General features: G+C 36.3%; 1 protein-coding gene across 2 annotated transcripts in view; it reads left to right on the plus strand.

Annotated features, from left to right (window-relative positions):
• The window catches only part of UBQLN1 (ubiquilin 1), a 53,711-nt gene that overhangs the window by 33,356 nt on the left and 4,025 nt on the right, over positions 1–16,330 (plus strand). Inside the window, 5 exon segments of one of the 2 annotated variants that reach the window (NM_001161886.1) lie at positions 4,020–4,282; positions 4,866–5,024; positions 5,194–5,428; positions 12,067–12,209; positions 15,137–15,220. In NM_001161886.1, the coding sequence (NP_001155358.1) occupies positions 4,020–4,282; positions 4,866–5,024; positions 5,194–5,428; positions 12,067–12,209; positions 15,137–15,220 (884 nt within the window). 2 annotated transcript variants of the gene reach the window in all.

A 16,330-nucleotide genomic window follows, 5' to 3' on the forward strand; every position in this document is an offset into this window, starting at 1 on the left:
CTTTCACTTCCAGAAAAGTTTTTTAATAATTTATTGATACCAGTTATGTTGGAAACAACATTTAGGGCATGGCATTGATTCACATTCTCTCTCTCTCTTTTTTAAATGTTTGATTTAAACACATCTTGGGCTAAATTTGAGTTTTAGATGGAAAATTGATTAATAGGAACAATCTAGAAAGATTAGGATGAAATTATTTAGTGTATTATTGAGGTAAGTCTCTTCCCTCAATTTTTTTTTTTTTTTAAATATTATTTATTTGGCTGTGCTGGGTCTTAGATGTGGCATGTTAACTGGTAGTTGGGACATGTGGGATCTAGTTCCCTGACCAGGGAGTGAACCTGGGGCCCCTGCATTGGAAACATGGAGTTTTAACCACTGGACCACTAGGGAAGTCCCTCTTCTCTCATTTTATAGGCAAAGAAATTAAAACCCGCAGAAGCCTTTAGTTAATTTGTCCCTTTGCTGCTTATTTCATTCCCATCCCCTCCTATCTTAGTTACTTTTCTGCATCAGTTACTCAGTTTACCCTGTCTATTTGGCTTTTTTTTTTGCTGTGTGTTTTCCTTAAGGTCTGTCCCATGTTTAAATGAAGAAGGCAGTGGCAGCCCACTCCAGTACTCTTGCCTGGAAAATCCCATGGATGGAGGAGCCTGGTAGGCTGCAGTCCATGGGGTCGCTAAGAGTCAGACACGACTGAGCGACTTCACTTTCACTTTTCACTTTCATGCATTGGAGAAGGAAATGGCAACCCACTCCAGTGTTCTTGCCTGGAGAATCCCAGAGACGGGAGAGCCTGGTGGCCTGCCGTCTATGGGGTCGCACAGAATCGGACATAATTGAAGCGACTTAGCAGCAGTAGCAGTAGCAGCAGCATCTGCAGCATGTTTAAAAGCAACAGAATCCCACTACCACCTTTCTTTTTCTTTCTCAGCTATTTTTGGAAAAGATGTATTCTGTTTTCTGTCTGTATTTCTCTTTCACTTAAGTTTGCTGTGCTCTATTTCTTGCCCCCATCAGTTCCCTTGATAAAGTCACCATTGACCTCTTAGCTTGCCAAATTTAATGGACACCTTTTTAGATTTTTAGATACTTAGATTGAAAGTGTTTTAAAATCTAAATTGCTGTCTTCTAATGCTTATCAGTCTTTCCTTGAAAATTTTTTTCTTTAATTCTTGATATGCTTTTTCCCTGGTTAATTTTCTGACCAGTTTTTTCCTCTCTCATTTGTGGGTCTCTTCTTCCTATTCCTTTAATTAGTATTGTTCCGCCATCTGCCTTCTCTTTTTCTGTTCTTTTATTCTGTTTTCCCCAGTGACAATATCCTAACTGTAAATTGTTGACTCTCGAATCTTTACCTAAACCCACATCAATTCTGAACTCCATGCCTTGTATTCAGCTCTATGATATTACCTGATGTTACTCTTAAAGTACTTAGAGTACTTAAAGAGTACTTAGCCTGTATGTTCCTTCTTAGAAAGCAAAGAACAAAACAAATAAATAAATTCATCATCTTGTCTCAGACTACAACCTCTCTCTAGCCAAGTCTCTTGGTCCATAAACATCTTTCCTCTCCCACCCCATGTAATGATTCTATTCTGTTGCTACTTCCTTGATGTAGCTCCTCAACTTTTAAAAATGTTTATTACTCTGTCATTTCCACACTGTTACTATAAATATCTTAAGTGACTATCTTGCATTTGAAATATATCAAGATTTTGTGATGTAGCCTCTCCATTTTCATTTAACATTCTGTACAAGTTACACTAGGATAGGCTGTCCTGTGGTAATGTGTCTGCTTAGTTGCTCAGTCATATCCGCCTCTTTGTGACCCCATGGCCTGTAGGCTACCAGGCTCCTTTGTCCATGGGACTTCTCCAGGCAAGAATATACTGGAGTGGGTTGCCTTTTCTTCATGACTTTTTTTTTTTTACTGAAGTATAGTTGATTTTACAGTGTGACAATCTGCTGTACCGCAAAGTGACTCAGTTATACACATATATACATTTCAAGAAAATCCTTTTGCATTATGATTTTCCACAAGATGTTCAATATAGTTTCCTCTGCTGTACATTAGGACCTTGTTTATCCATTCTAAATGTAGTAGTTTGCTCATGCTTCGTGTCAGTGGTCAGTGAGGCCTCCATCTACATAGTCCTCAGGGACTCAAACTAATGGAATTCTACTATCTTGAAGCTGTACCATTTGGAATATGGCAGAAGATAGAGCTAAAGTGTTTTAAGCTGAGCCTTATGTTCTAAACTTGGGCCAGAAGTGCCACATAACGATTTCTTACAGTCTTCTGGCCTTAACTAGTCACATGGCAGTCTGTCCAACTGCCAAAAGGAAAGGAGACTGCACAGGAGATGTTTGGTGAGCACTGTTGTCTGCTCTTTTGGTCATAGTGAATTTTTTGTGGTTTAAGAATGCATCAGTTCTCACATTGATATCTGTGCTTTTATAGATAATGTCTGTTGTGCCTAGTATTAAATCATCCTCCCAGCTCTCCCTACTTCTTGCCAACTTACTCATTTTCCAAATTCGTTAAATGGCGTTTTGTGGAAAAGTAGCCATTTTGCTTTTAATATATTATCTATTAATATATTAAGGTACTGTTAATATATTATCATGATATTCTGTGACAGTCTCTGTTGAAATACTTATTCTGCATTTATTTTGTCTTTCCTACCAGATTGAGTTCTGAGGGTATGCTTGTCTTTCTTGTCGCCTTATTCCCAACATATAGCACAGTACTCAGTAAGTGAGAAATGAATGCATTTGGTTGGTTATATACAAAGTTTTATAATAAACAGTCACCCTCCTGAATCTGTTAGGTTTCTCTATGATTTAATTCCTTCAGAGAGACATCTGTTTCCATGATGGGCAGCAGCTCTGTTCCAACCAGTCATCGGTGAATTCTACTTGTTAAACTAGTCACTGGTCTTCTGGAAAGAGATTATTAGAAATATAGTCTACTGTATATTTTTCATTTCTTTTAGTGGGCATATTCTGGGATTTTTTTTCTTTCTGATACCAGCCCGTTCTCCAAACACTGCCTGGGTGGCTATCCAGTAGTTCAGTTCTGACACTAACACCTGGAGTTAGTGTTAGATCTTGCAAGTTAAAGGACTTGGTCCCCTGTGACTGCCCCTACTTCAGATACCAGTCTAGTCCCAGGCTACCTGTACTTCTGACTGACAGGTGGTAAATTGGGGGTTTCCACAACCCCTTATCAGGTTTGATGATTTACTCAGATGACTCACTGAACTCAGGAAAACACTGCACGTAAATTTACCAGTTTTTTATAAAGGATAGACCTCAGAAATAGATAAGTGAAAGAGGGAGAGAAGCGTAGGGCAAGGTATGGGTGTGGGGGGAGAGTTTAGAGCTTCTTTGCCCTCTCTGGGCATGTCACCCTCATACAATGTAAATTTGTTCACCAACTCAGAAGTTTGTGAATCTCTTTGCACAAGAGTTTCACAGAATTCCATCTCTAGATCCTATTCTAGCCCTGGAAGTTGGTGAATGGGCTGAATGTTCCAACTCTCAAAAAAATCACATGATCTTTCTGGCGACCACCACATTCTGAGGCTATCTGGGGGCCCCATCCTAAGTAATATCATTAACATAAATGAGGTATGATCTAGAGGGATTTGTTACAGATAACAAAAGACATTCCCTTCTGTCAGGAAATTCTAAGGGTTTTAAGAGCTTTGTGCCTGGAACCAGGTGCAACAAACAACCAAATAATGTTTTTGTATTATACTGTGCATAGGAAATATATGTTTATTTGGTTTTATTATTTAAATATCATAGTGAACACGTTTATTACTAGTCTCAATTATAGAAATTAAACATGTACTTACGAAAGTAATAGGAAATCTAATTTTGCCTTAAGCTGAATGGTTTTCTGTTAATAGGCTATTGATTCAGTTAATATTTTTGCTTCATCTTCATATTTTAGCACAGTCATATTAATGATAAAATTTCATTTGTGTTTTTTCCCTTTATCCTCTTAGGTGGACTTGGAGGACTTGCAGGTCTGAGTAGCTTGGGTTTGAATACTACCAACTTCTCTGAACTACAGAGCCAGATGCAGCGGCAACTTATGTCCAATCCTGAAATGATGGTCCAGATCATGGAGAATCCCTTTGTCCAGAGCATGCTTTCAAATCCTGACCTGATGAGGCAGTTAATTATGGCCAATCCACAAATGCAACAGTTGATACAGAGAAATCCAGAAATTAGCCATATGCTGAATAATCCAGATATTATGAGACAAGTATGTGAATAGTTTCATTTAGTTAAGAAATTATATACTTATTTTTTCTTATTTTCTGTATTTAAAGAGCTTGCCAAATACATAAGCTAAAAAAAATAAACCCTAATCCTTGTTCAGGAAAACACAACTGAACTTTGAATTTTGAGCTGTATTTTAAAGATTTTTTTTATAAATAGTTATTTTGCAGGTCTAAGGAACAAAGAGTCCAGTTCAAGAGATGGACATTCCTGCAGAGCACAGTGTTTCTGTCTTCATGTTATTTGAATGTTAGCTTGGTGTTTGAGGTGCTTTTCAGCAGGAACTATTCACAATCATTTTCTTTTTTAAAAAAAAAATTTTAATTTTTTTAACACCAAAAACATTTTGTTTTGGAGTATAGTTAATTTACAATGTTGTGATGGTTTTAGGTGAACAGCAAAAGGACTCAGCCATACATATACGTATATCCCTTTTCCCCAATTCACAGTACTTTTCTGATTTAAGTATTGAAGATTGCTAATTCAGAGAATTAGAAAACTTAGAAAATTAGCTCTGACAGTTAATCTCAGCATCTTTTACCTCCCTCTGGAAATCTTTTTCTTAGACATTGGAACTTGCTAGAAATCCAGCAATGATGCAGGAAATGATGAGAAACCAGGACCGAGCCTTGAGCAACCTGGAAAGCATCCCAGGGGGATATAATGCTTTGCGGCGCATGTACACAGATATTCAGGAACCCATGCTGAGTGCTGCACAAGAACAGGTAATGCCACTGCTCTGTGCTTCAGGGCAAGGCTCCTGTTTTAACACAAATACATCTATGATTGAGTGTTGTTTTTGTATACAAAAATGCAGTTTTCATTAACAAAGATTTCTAATCTGTTATTTAAGACAAAAACTTGTTCTTTATGATTTTTTGTCTTTTATTACAGTTTGGTGGTAATCCATTTGCTTCATTAGTGAGCAATACATCGTCAGGTGAAGGTAGTCAGCCTTCCCGTACAGAAAATAGAGATCCATTACCCAATCCTTGGGCTCCCCAGGCTGCTCAGAGTTCATCAGGTTCCAGTGGCACCAGCAGCACAGTGGGGGGCACTAGTGGCAGTGCTGCCAGTGGTACTGCGGGGCCGAGTTCTGCTGCGCCAAGCTCGGGGCCTGGAGTAGGAGGTATGCTCGCAACAACTGATGCCTCTTCTCTCCTTATTCTGTATGCTTTTGTGTGTGTTCGAGGAACAACTTTTATGAACTACCTTTTCATGTTGTAAGATGCTTTTTTTTTTTTCTTAAGGATGCTTTAAATATGTAATGATGAGTATTAACTTGTGTGCATTGTAGTTCAAGAGGTTACCAAAGATTTCCAGAGGCAGTTTTGTGGTTTTGTCTTCTCATAAGATGGCTTGGGAGAAGTGGATTGTCTTCTCCTTTCAACAGCTTAGGGAAAGTGAACTGTAGGGGCAGCACAGTTAGCTATTACTCAATTAGTGGGCACATTTTCCTTGGCTTTAGTCCAGTTTTGTGTTCTCTTACAGGACTCAGTGGGTATCCAGTCCTGACACCAGGGCTAAACTTAGTAGCATCAGAGCACCTGCTGGCTTTGTTTTAAAAGTTAGCTTTCTAAGTCTTAACCTCAGACCTGTGATTCAGAATCTGCCACAGTGGAGTTTAAGATGTGTGTGTGTAACAATGCTAGAGATTCTGATCTGTAAACAGGTTAGGAATTTACCTTCAGTCATTTTTTTGTAGACTAGGTTCAATAAGTGGCTATCCTTTTCAGTTATTCAGATATTTACATGCTAAGCATTAGGTCCAAAATCAGTAGCTAGAGTGATTATTTTAGTCTTAATACTTAGCATTTAAATGAGAAGAAATGAAAGCATGAGGCCCTTCCCTCAGATGAGAGTGATTGGGTATATTTTAAAAGATAACTGTGTTTTGGCAGTGAAACTGGAAAGATGAGATGCTGTATAAGGAATTAAAAAAAATTCTTTACTGAAAGTCAATAATCAGAATGGTCCCAGAAGTGTATATTCTTTTATAGAATACAGTGAGTATAATGCCGTTTTTTGATAAAATATAAAGTGAAAGTGAAAGTTGCACAGTCGTGTCTGACTGTTTGTGATCCCATCAACTGTAACTTGCTTGACTCTTCTGTTCATGGAATTCTCCAGGCAGGAATACTGGAGTGGGTTGCCATTTCCTCCTCCAGGGGATCTTCCTGATCCAAGGATCAAACCTGGGTCCCCTGCATTGTAGACAGATTCTTTACCAACTGAGCCACTAGGTAGCCCTACCTACAAATTTTTACAAAACTACCTACAAAGTAGTTTTGTAAAAATTTAAATAATGCCATTTTTAAAAATTGAGGTATTATTGACATAAAACATTATATTAGCTTCAGGTGTCAGGTGTAAAGTGAAATGATACAGTATTTGTATTGCAAAATGACTACTGGGGTAAGTCTTAGTTCAGTCACTCAGTTGTGTCCGACTCTTTGTGACCCCCATGGACTGCAGCACACCAGGCTTCCCTGTCCATCACCAGTTCCTAAAGCCTGCTCAAACTCATGTCCATCCAGTCGGTGATGCCATCCAGCCATCTCATCCTCTGTTGTCCCCTTCTTCTGCCTTCAATCTTTCCCAGCATCAGGGTCTTTTCCAGTGAGTCAGTTCTACGCATCAGGTGGCCAAAGTATTGGAGTTTCAGGTTCGGCATCAGTTCTTCCAGTGAATATTCAGGGCTGACTTCCTTTAGGATTGACTGGATGGATCTCCTTGCAGTCCAAGGCACTCAAGAGTCTTCTCCAACACCACAGTTCAAAAGCATCAGTTCTTTGGCACTCAGCTTTTTTTATAGTCCAGCTTTCACGTCCATACATGACTGCTGGAAAAACCATAGCTTTGACTAAATGGATCTTTGTTGGCAAAGTAATGTCTCTGCTTTTTAACATGCTGTCTAGGTTGGTCATAGCTTTTCTTCCAAGGAGCAAGTGTCTTTTAATTTCATGGCTGCAGTCACCATCTGCAGTGATTTTGGAGCCCTCCAAAATAAAGTCTGTCACTGTTTCCATTGTTTCCCCATCTATTTGCCATGAAGTGTTGGGAACAGATGCCATGATCTTCATTTTCTGAACGTTGAGTTTTAAGCCAACTTTTTCACTCTCCTCTTTCACTTTCATCAAGAGGTTCTTTAGTTCTTTGCTTTCTGCCATAAGGGTGGTATCATCTGTGTGTCTGAGGTTATTGATATTCCTCCCAGCAATGTTGATTCCAGCTTGTGCTTCATCCAGCCTGGCATTTTGCATAATATACTCTGCATATAAGTTAAATAAGCAGGGTGACAGTATACAGCCTTAATGTACTCCTGTGTCCAGTTCTAACTGTTGCTTCTTGACCTGCATACAGGTCAACTTATCCAAAGTTAAGTCTAAAAATCCAAATAAACCATGTTTAAAACAAGGAAAATACTATCCTATTCTGATTTTATCAAATGCTTATTTGATTTTTACTGATAAACTTTTGAGAGAGATGCTTCCTTCACATTTTAGAGGTCTAAGAGCAGAGACAAAGGTTTAATAAGGTTTCCCAGCTGATAGACAAATTATTTTTAATTGTAGCGTGGTGTCTATAGTAACAAATTTGTCTTACAAACAAAATGGTCTTATAACTTTTTACTCAACTTTTTAATTTAATGGCTTTATATGCTATTGAAGATTTCATGTTAATATTTCCATCAAAGCAAAACAAGAAACAGAATAGTGATTGTACCATGATGGCCTAACATTATTAGCATATTTTTATACTATTAGGACCTTTACTCAGCTATTTGAAGTTAATCACACATATACCCGAAAGGTGAAATTCTTTACTCTTCTTTTGCCCTGTAAGCACTCACGCTGGAAACTGAGGAAATTGTTTGCAAGAGTCAGCAAATTTTTCTTGCAAAGGGATAATAATACTTTAGGCTTTGCAGTCCAAGAACCAAAAGAACAAAATCAAGACTATTTTATTAAGAAGAGAAGGGAATTCCCTGGTGAGCCCAGTGATTATAACTCCTTGCTTTCATTGCATAGGGCACGAGTTTGATCCCTGGTCAGAAAACTGGCCATGCGGCATAGCCAAAAAAAAAAAAAAAAGTATTAGAAGACCAATCTCCACAAGTTCTGTTATTGATGGAATTAAAAATATAATAATTGGGTATAATACTATTTTTGTTGTTCAGTCACCCAGGCATGTCTGACTCTTTGAAACCCCATGGACTGCAGCACACCAAGCTTCCCTGTCCTTCACCAACTCCTCGGGTTTGCTCAAACTCAGGTCCACTGAATCGGTGATGGATTATATTGTTTTACACATTCCCTAATCATAGGAGTGAAATTCTTTTTAGGGATAACATTTTGCGTAATTACAGTTCACAGTGTTTCCTTTCGTCAGCTGTGAATCATTTGTAAATGTTCATCTATTAATACTGATAAGTAATGAGATTTTACTCTTTTTCATTTCAATTATGTATTGATTCCAAAATATGACTATAGCATATTCATTAGTTGGAAAGCATTTGTAGGATTCTGTTAGAGTCTTCTTGGTTTTTTAACATGTCATTGCAGATTAATCAATTCCAGTTGAAGATTAGGTCATAGTGCCTCACTTAAACAGTGAAATGAATTTTAAAGTATGGAAATTTCTTTGTACTTGCACTAAGGTCCAAAAAATGCTGCTGGAACAATAATATAAGCTCAAAACTATATTTACTGCAAGTCTGTGAAAAGAGATCTTGTTAGTTATTTTAGCTTGACAGCACAAGAATGTATAAAGCAGCTTGACATTTCATTGTTTGTGATTCAAACAGTTTCACTTGTCTGAATGCACTTCACAGTATGGGTTTGACATGTAAATATTGTTTTGTTTTCTAATTTAGGGAATTCATTGAGAAACATTACCAGGTTCTAGCAAAAGACAATTTCCAAAGTCATTTAGTGTTTGATAATGGTGATTGTGTGGTTCAGAAGAATTTCAGTCTTAGCTCTGAGCTTAAAAAAAAATTGCAATAAAATGGTATCTTTTTAAAAACAAAACTAGAAAACTACTACTCTTAAGCCATCAAACTGCCATGTGTTTGGGCAAGTCAGGATATTTCTGACAAAAGTTCATGAAATTGACTATAGCTAAGTTCACAAGAGTGAAATGAAATTTATTATTGATAACTTTTATCAATTGAGTAATGTTACAGTTCAAAATATTTTCCAGAGTACCTGCTGATGAATCAGTGGATCAGCTATTGTCTAAATACCTTATATTTTTATAAGCAGTATGTCTTTGTCCCACTAATCCTTTTAATACTTAACGTGTTTTTATCATCATGAGATGTAGCACATCTTAGCAGATTCTGCTTCAGGTTGTACCAAATGAATGTTCTCTTAACTTTGAAAATAGTTTTGCTTGTTGTTATTTCATGCAGACTATTTATAGAAGCTAATTTTAGTTACTTCCATCTTGACATTGTTGCCCCACAAAAGAACTAAGCAGTATCAGTAACATTTATCTATCTATTCATTAGGAAACAGGAATACTACTCAAAATAATTTGTGTTTTTAAATTATCAGTTAACAGCTCAGTGTCCCTCACTTTTGAGAAATTGTCCTCCTTGAAAGGCGAGTAGCCTCAAACAAGTTTATTTTCCCAGCACACATTTCCCTGGGTGCTGCAGTCAAGATTTAAATAACCATACTAATTAATCATAACTAGTATGCTGTTTTCCTTGCTTGGCTAACAAGTAAACCATTTAGGAACCTAACTTTGGTTGCAGCTTTATTTTCATTTTTTATTTTTGTGAAGAAATTTGGCTCTGATGAGATAATTATATTTTATTTTTTAACTTAGTTACTTTTGGCTGTGCTGGGTCTTTGTTGCTGCACTCAGGCTTCCTCTAATTGCGACAAGTAGGGGCTACTCTCTAGTAGTGGTGCGGTGGCTTCCCTTATTGCAGAGTGTGGGCTTTAGGGTACATGATCTTCAGTAGTTGCAGCATGTGGGCTCAGCAGTTGTGGTGCAGGGGCTTAGTTGCTCTGCAGCATGCGGGGTCTTCTCAGATCAAGGATCAAACCAGTGTCCCCTGCATTGTAAGGGGACTCTTAACTATTGGACCACCAGGGAAGCCTCAGTAATTGTATTTTTTTGACTTGCTTTGCTGTGGTAGTGCTTTGTCTAACAATGTTGAAGTGTATTTTATTATTTTAGTATCATTGCATAGTAATATGTTTTGCCACCTCATTTGATAAAATAATTCATCTTCTACTGTGCCTTAAAAGGAGGCACGCATAGTCCCGGTTCTCCCCCTTTTCTTCTTGTTCTGACATAAATAGTATACACTGATAATGAGAATAGAAATAGCAGTATGCTACAGTGATTCATGGGGCATAAGGTATAACTGAGTTACTGATTAGTGGTTCACCCAACAGCTGAGTAGAGTATGATAGTGCCACATGGGCCTCTGTCCAAACTTCTCGTCTACTATAAAGAATAAATAAGGGAACATAACTGTGTCCCAACAAAATGTTATTTATGGAACTTGAAGTTTGAATTTCATATGGTTTTCACGTTTCAAAAAAAAAATTTGTGTGTGTGGAAAAATTTTTTTTTTTTTTTTTGCTATAGTAATTCATGGGGCATAAGGTATAACTGAGTCACTGATTTGTGGTTCATCCAACAGCTGTGTAGGGTATGACAGTGCCACATGGTGCCTCTGTCCAGACTTTTTGTCTGCTATAGATAGATAATAAATAAGGGAGCATGACTGTGTCCCAATAAAATGTTATTTATGGAACTTGAAGTTTGAACCTCATAGTTTTCACATTTCACACACAAAAAATTTTTTAACCATTTAAAAGTATAAAAACCATTTTTAGCTCATGGGCTGTACAAAAACAGGTCATGTGCCGTGTTTGCCCTGCAAACTAGGTTCATCCGCTGTCTTAGAATATCCTTAGTCTCTGGAATGTGGCGGGGGTGGGGGAGTAACGTAAATTGAAATAATGTGAGAGAATAGGACAAGCAAAAATTACTACAGAAAAACTGCAGAATTATTAAAAACTAGAAAGTTAAGTGGGAAGAGTCAAATGCTTTGAGCCTGTTAAACTGCACTGAATAGAATAAGAACAAGGGGAGTGAAAAAGTTTGAGGATATATTTGAGTTTATCTAGTTGGCAAGTGGATATACGTTGAACAGATTAATTTCCAGAGAATATGGAATTCACATAAATTTAGCTATAGCTCTCTACAAAAAAAAATAATAATAATAGTAGCAAGTATCTACATTTTGCAGATGGGGAAACTGAAGTATGAAGAAGGCCCCTTAATTTGGGGTTGAATTCATTGAGTGCCAGGATTCAGTGAAAATGTCATAGAGGCCTGGGTGAGAAGGCTCCCTTCTCTTTTAGGTGGGAACATACTGAGTGCTGAATATGATTCTAGTTAAGCGATTCTGGAGGAAAAGTTGGCTCAGACATTTTCACTTAATGAGATTTTTCAGTAGTAAATTTTGCCTTAAATTGATTTTTTAGAACTTAGCCTTTCCATAAGATGTGATTTTCATGTAAATGCAACTAGAATCTTTAAAGTCAGTAAACCCTCCTTAATTGGTATACTTTGAGTACGTAGTTTTAGAGATCTTAGTTTAAAAAATTCTTTAATTCAGTTGATAACTAATAGGTATGTTTGTCTAAAATTGCCAAAATTATTGTGTTTTAAAACTTTGTTTTGTTTATTTATCTTTCCCTTGATAAAATGTCTTCTTTTTTAAAAAACTTCCAGCTAGTATGTTCAACACACCAGGAATGCAGAGCTTGTTGCAGCAAATAACTGAAAACCCACAACTTATGCAAAACATGTTGTCTGCCCCCTACATGAGAAGCATGATGCAGTCACTAAGCCAGAACCCTGACCTTGCTGCACAGGTGAGTTTATAATTGTGAGCACTGTGTATCGAAATGGCCTAACCAATCATTGTGATTTTGGCACATTTGTTTTGTGTGTGCTGCCTTAATACACTAGAGAAGCAAATTGCATCTCCCAATTTTTTGGACAGTTTGTTTCTTTACAGTAAATTAATACTTCATAGTATAATTAAAACAGCTTCATTTCCTCTGTCCACTGGGTAGAAAGAAGTTCAGGTTTACTTTATATCTACATACGTTCATGTAGGAGATGAATAGAAAAGTTTCTGATTGCTCTCCCTTTTGAAGCCTATTCTTCAAAATAGTGCTTCAGAATTAGTACTCTTTAGCATAATGTAGATCTTGAAAGTGATTAAGAAGTGTTAATACATTTGAAAGACTTTTATTTATTAGATCACACAGATTCTGAGTGTTAGTTATGTTCAAAATAGCAGTTATAAAATAGCCTGAAATTGTTCAGTGTGGGCAGAGAGATTTGTGGGATCAGTATTCTCATTCTTTCTACTATAGATCTCCATCCAAAGTTAGTACACTGGTCCTTCATCAAGTAATTATTTTCTAACTTGTTCAGAAGAGACGTAACTAAAAAAATAAGTGAATCTCAACCCTAGCTGAATGTTTAGGATAACTTCAGAAATTTTAAGATAAAAAAACTGTTTTTTAGCCCCACTCTCAGACAGTTTGATATAACTGTATTGGATTTTTTTTTTTTCCAAGTTCCCTAAGTGATTCTGATGTACCCATAAGTTAAGAACCATTGGGCTTGAAAAACCTTAGAGAATATGAACTAAACCTTGATCGTCTATAATTTATATTTGCTGTTTATTAAAAATGGTTTCTGTGGAATGTTGGGAATTTAAAATAGTTTCCTGTAATCTCTCTCCATTTCCAAGATTTTAAAAGCTCTTAAAGTTAAATCACTTTCTTCATTATATCAAATGAGCTAGTTTTTACATTTCTAAAATCTGGAACCAGGTTGATTCAAGTATATAGCAGATATGTTTGAGTTAACAACCCTCAGTAATAACTTCTGTTCTCTTAAAATTTGTAAAATTGGAAATAAAGATTTTTTTAGGTACATTTTTATATATTTTTAATTTGTGTATTGTAGGTATACTTTATAAAATATTGTTTTATTCATTAGAAAATTGAGTTATTAGTATTAAATGCTTCAGCTTACTGTGATGATAGCACTTTAAAATAAATGTGGAAAATATGTATCAGAGTGTTCCTGTTTGTATGGTTTTAAATACATATTTGCCTATTTATTAATCATTAAATGTGCATCTTGCTTTAAAATTTTGACTCTAACAAGCACATTCCCAGCCATTTAAACTAACAATTTTACATTTGTAAAGTGACTTGAGCACTTTTGTATGTTGCTTTTTTTACTTTAAAGCAAAAGGTTGAAACAAAAGTAAGCTAGATGTGAGTTGGCTTTTACAATATTGATAGATAATTGTTAGAAACATTTACAATGTATTTTGGTTACCAGTGTATTAAAGTTTGTAGTTTCTCTATTCTAATTTTCATTTTTAGGTATTCAAAAAGGTCTGATTGTAAAAACTGTTTATACAGTCAGGTAAGTTAGGAGAAAAATCTGAATCAAATGTGATAACAATTTTCTGAAAAAGTATGAATCAGCTTAAGTTGACACACTTTTTCAAATAACATGAATCCTAAAAGATAAATGTGATAACTTTATTGACTGGAGCCATTAAAAAAGCAGGTTTGTTGGTCTCAAGTAGATTTTACTTTATTTACTGTGAACTTACTGGTCACTTCAAAATAAATGCTGTATATTCATAAAACTTGTCTGACTTCTTCCTGTCTTATTTTGTTGAAATTAACTAAATCTACTTTGCAACAGTAGATAAACTGAGGGAGGGAGGGAGGAATTCTCTCTACTTTTAGCAATTAACATGTAATTACTCTCACAGTAGTTAATTATTAATACTTGAGGGCAGGGATCATCCTCCACACCGCTTCCCCACCAGACTTTGGATGTGGACTGGTAAATAGGCTATCAGTAAATCATTGTTAGTTGACTTTTCACTGTTTGGGGAAACTGATATAAAATTAGTCTTTTTTGAAGCTATGAGAATTTACTAGTTTCTGGTTATGCTATTGTGTATTGTAATCTTATTTTTAGTATTAATTGGCCCATTAATATTGGCCCTGACTCTGACTTTTTAACTCATTTAACTCACCCATTTGAAGGTTAGCCATGCCATTTTTTCCATCTCTGGTAGTAGTGAGGTGAAATACAGAGGCTAATTTTGGTGTTCTCAAATGATTTACATCGTTTAGGTCTTATTAAAGCATTTTAATACTTTATCCCCAGAGATCTATCGGTTCTATTCCTAGGCTGATTTTCACCTGGCAGCTCCATTTCTCTGGCAAGTTGGTTGCTGTTCTGCAGTGTTATTTTTCTGGACCTAATATTAGCTCTTTTGCAGTAGGCAGGTAGATAAGTTGTTCCAGATCTGGATTTTCTCTGTGCTTGCCACTTGGGTGTTGAGGTGTCTGTGCAAGCCATGTATAGTTCCATGTATTGACGCTTACGTTTATTCTGTGAGTGTAGCAGAAAATGTATCTTCATGAATTTCAGTTACTCCCATTTTTCTTTCAAGGGCAAATATTCACCTTTACTCAAGGAAAAGCCTAAGAAAATGATTGCTTTTATTTTTTAGGATATCACATGACATTATCATAATCACCATACTCATTGAGAGAGAAGATGCCTCATTTTTGTTTTTTCTGGAGATCCCTCTTATGGACAATATCTTCCCTTTTTTATTCATGTTCTACCTTCCTCCCTGTTAAGTGCCAGTTTAGGCACTGGAGGGGAAGATAGACTATTAAACAAGGTACATTACTTGTTTCAGATATTTCCAGTTAAAATTGTTTGAACACTTGCCCCATAGATGATGCTGAATAATCCCCTATTTGCTGGAAATCCTCAGCTTCAAGAACAAATGAGACAACAGCTCCCAACTTTCCTTCAACAAGTGAGTAAGAAAAGATGCTAGCTGTCTTCGGTAATGATTTGCTTGAAAAAGTTTGATGGTAAACATTTTCCTTGCTTTTTCTCTGGCTGATAGCAAAATGTAGAATAGAGTCTGCTGTCAATTTGCAGAGAATTCAGCTTGATTTTTAACTGAGCCCCATTTCACTGCTGACCTTTTGCTTCTATTTTTAAAAATATAAATTCTGAGGAAAGGACCATTTGGTTTTTGCTTTTGAGGATTTTGAGGATTTAGAATGCTTTGTTAATATCATAAACCATTTCCTTTCACTTTACTAACTTTGAAGTGCTTCATTGTGTCATGTTATGCTTTATGGTTTAACTAATCTCGAGTAACAGGAAGAGAGCTACCCTTTACTTGTTTGGTTTCTCTGTAATGTTTTAATTCCTCCAAATTAATAGAATGCCTGTTTTCCAAGGGGTAGATCTCATTCCTCAGACTTGGAATTAGCAAGATTAAAATTGTCAGTCTTGTCATAATAAGGAAGTTATTTTAATTAAAAAGTACTTGAGATTGCCATGGTATGTTACTATTTAAAAAGAAAAGAAGAGTCAGTCTTGGTGTTTTGAAACTGGTAGTTCTAGGGAGGGCTTTTAAATATTATCCAAATGATCCTCTGACCTATAAACCATTGTCTAAGGTTAGTCAGTGTCTTTGGTTTATTGTAATGATGTAGGCCTATCTTTTTTGGTTAGTCAGGTGGTGTATATTTGGAAGTAGCGAAGCTGAACCACCGCATGTGTTACTTCAATTTTGGAACTATTGTCTTAGAGTGTATCTGATTGGTAAAATTGTTCCATCAGCAACAGATTAACACTTGGTCAAGGAGGAATATGTGACTTTCACCATATTACTATGTGATATAAACTGTGCATTTGGAGGTCGTCTCTTAGAAACAACAATTTTTATCTGTTGGAAAACGAGGAACAACTATGGCTTCCAGAGGAGCTCCTGATTGTGTTTCATTATGAAAAATGGTTTTCACAATGGACTTGGGAGGTCAAGTGATGATTCGCACATGAGATTGCTGTCAAAAGGGAGGTGCTTGTGTTTATATTGGGAAAGAAATTACAGATTACCAGTGTCTAGGAG

This window comes from Ovis aries, chromosome 2, assembly GCF_016772045.2.
Source record: "Ovis aries strain OAR_USU_Benz2616 breed Rambouillet chromosome 2, ARS-UI_Ramb_v3.0, whole genome shotgun sequence".
NCBI classification, from domain to species: Eukaryota; Metazoa; Chordata; class Mammalia; order Artiodactyla; family Bovidae; genus Ovis; species Ovis aries.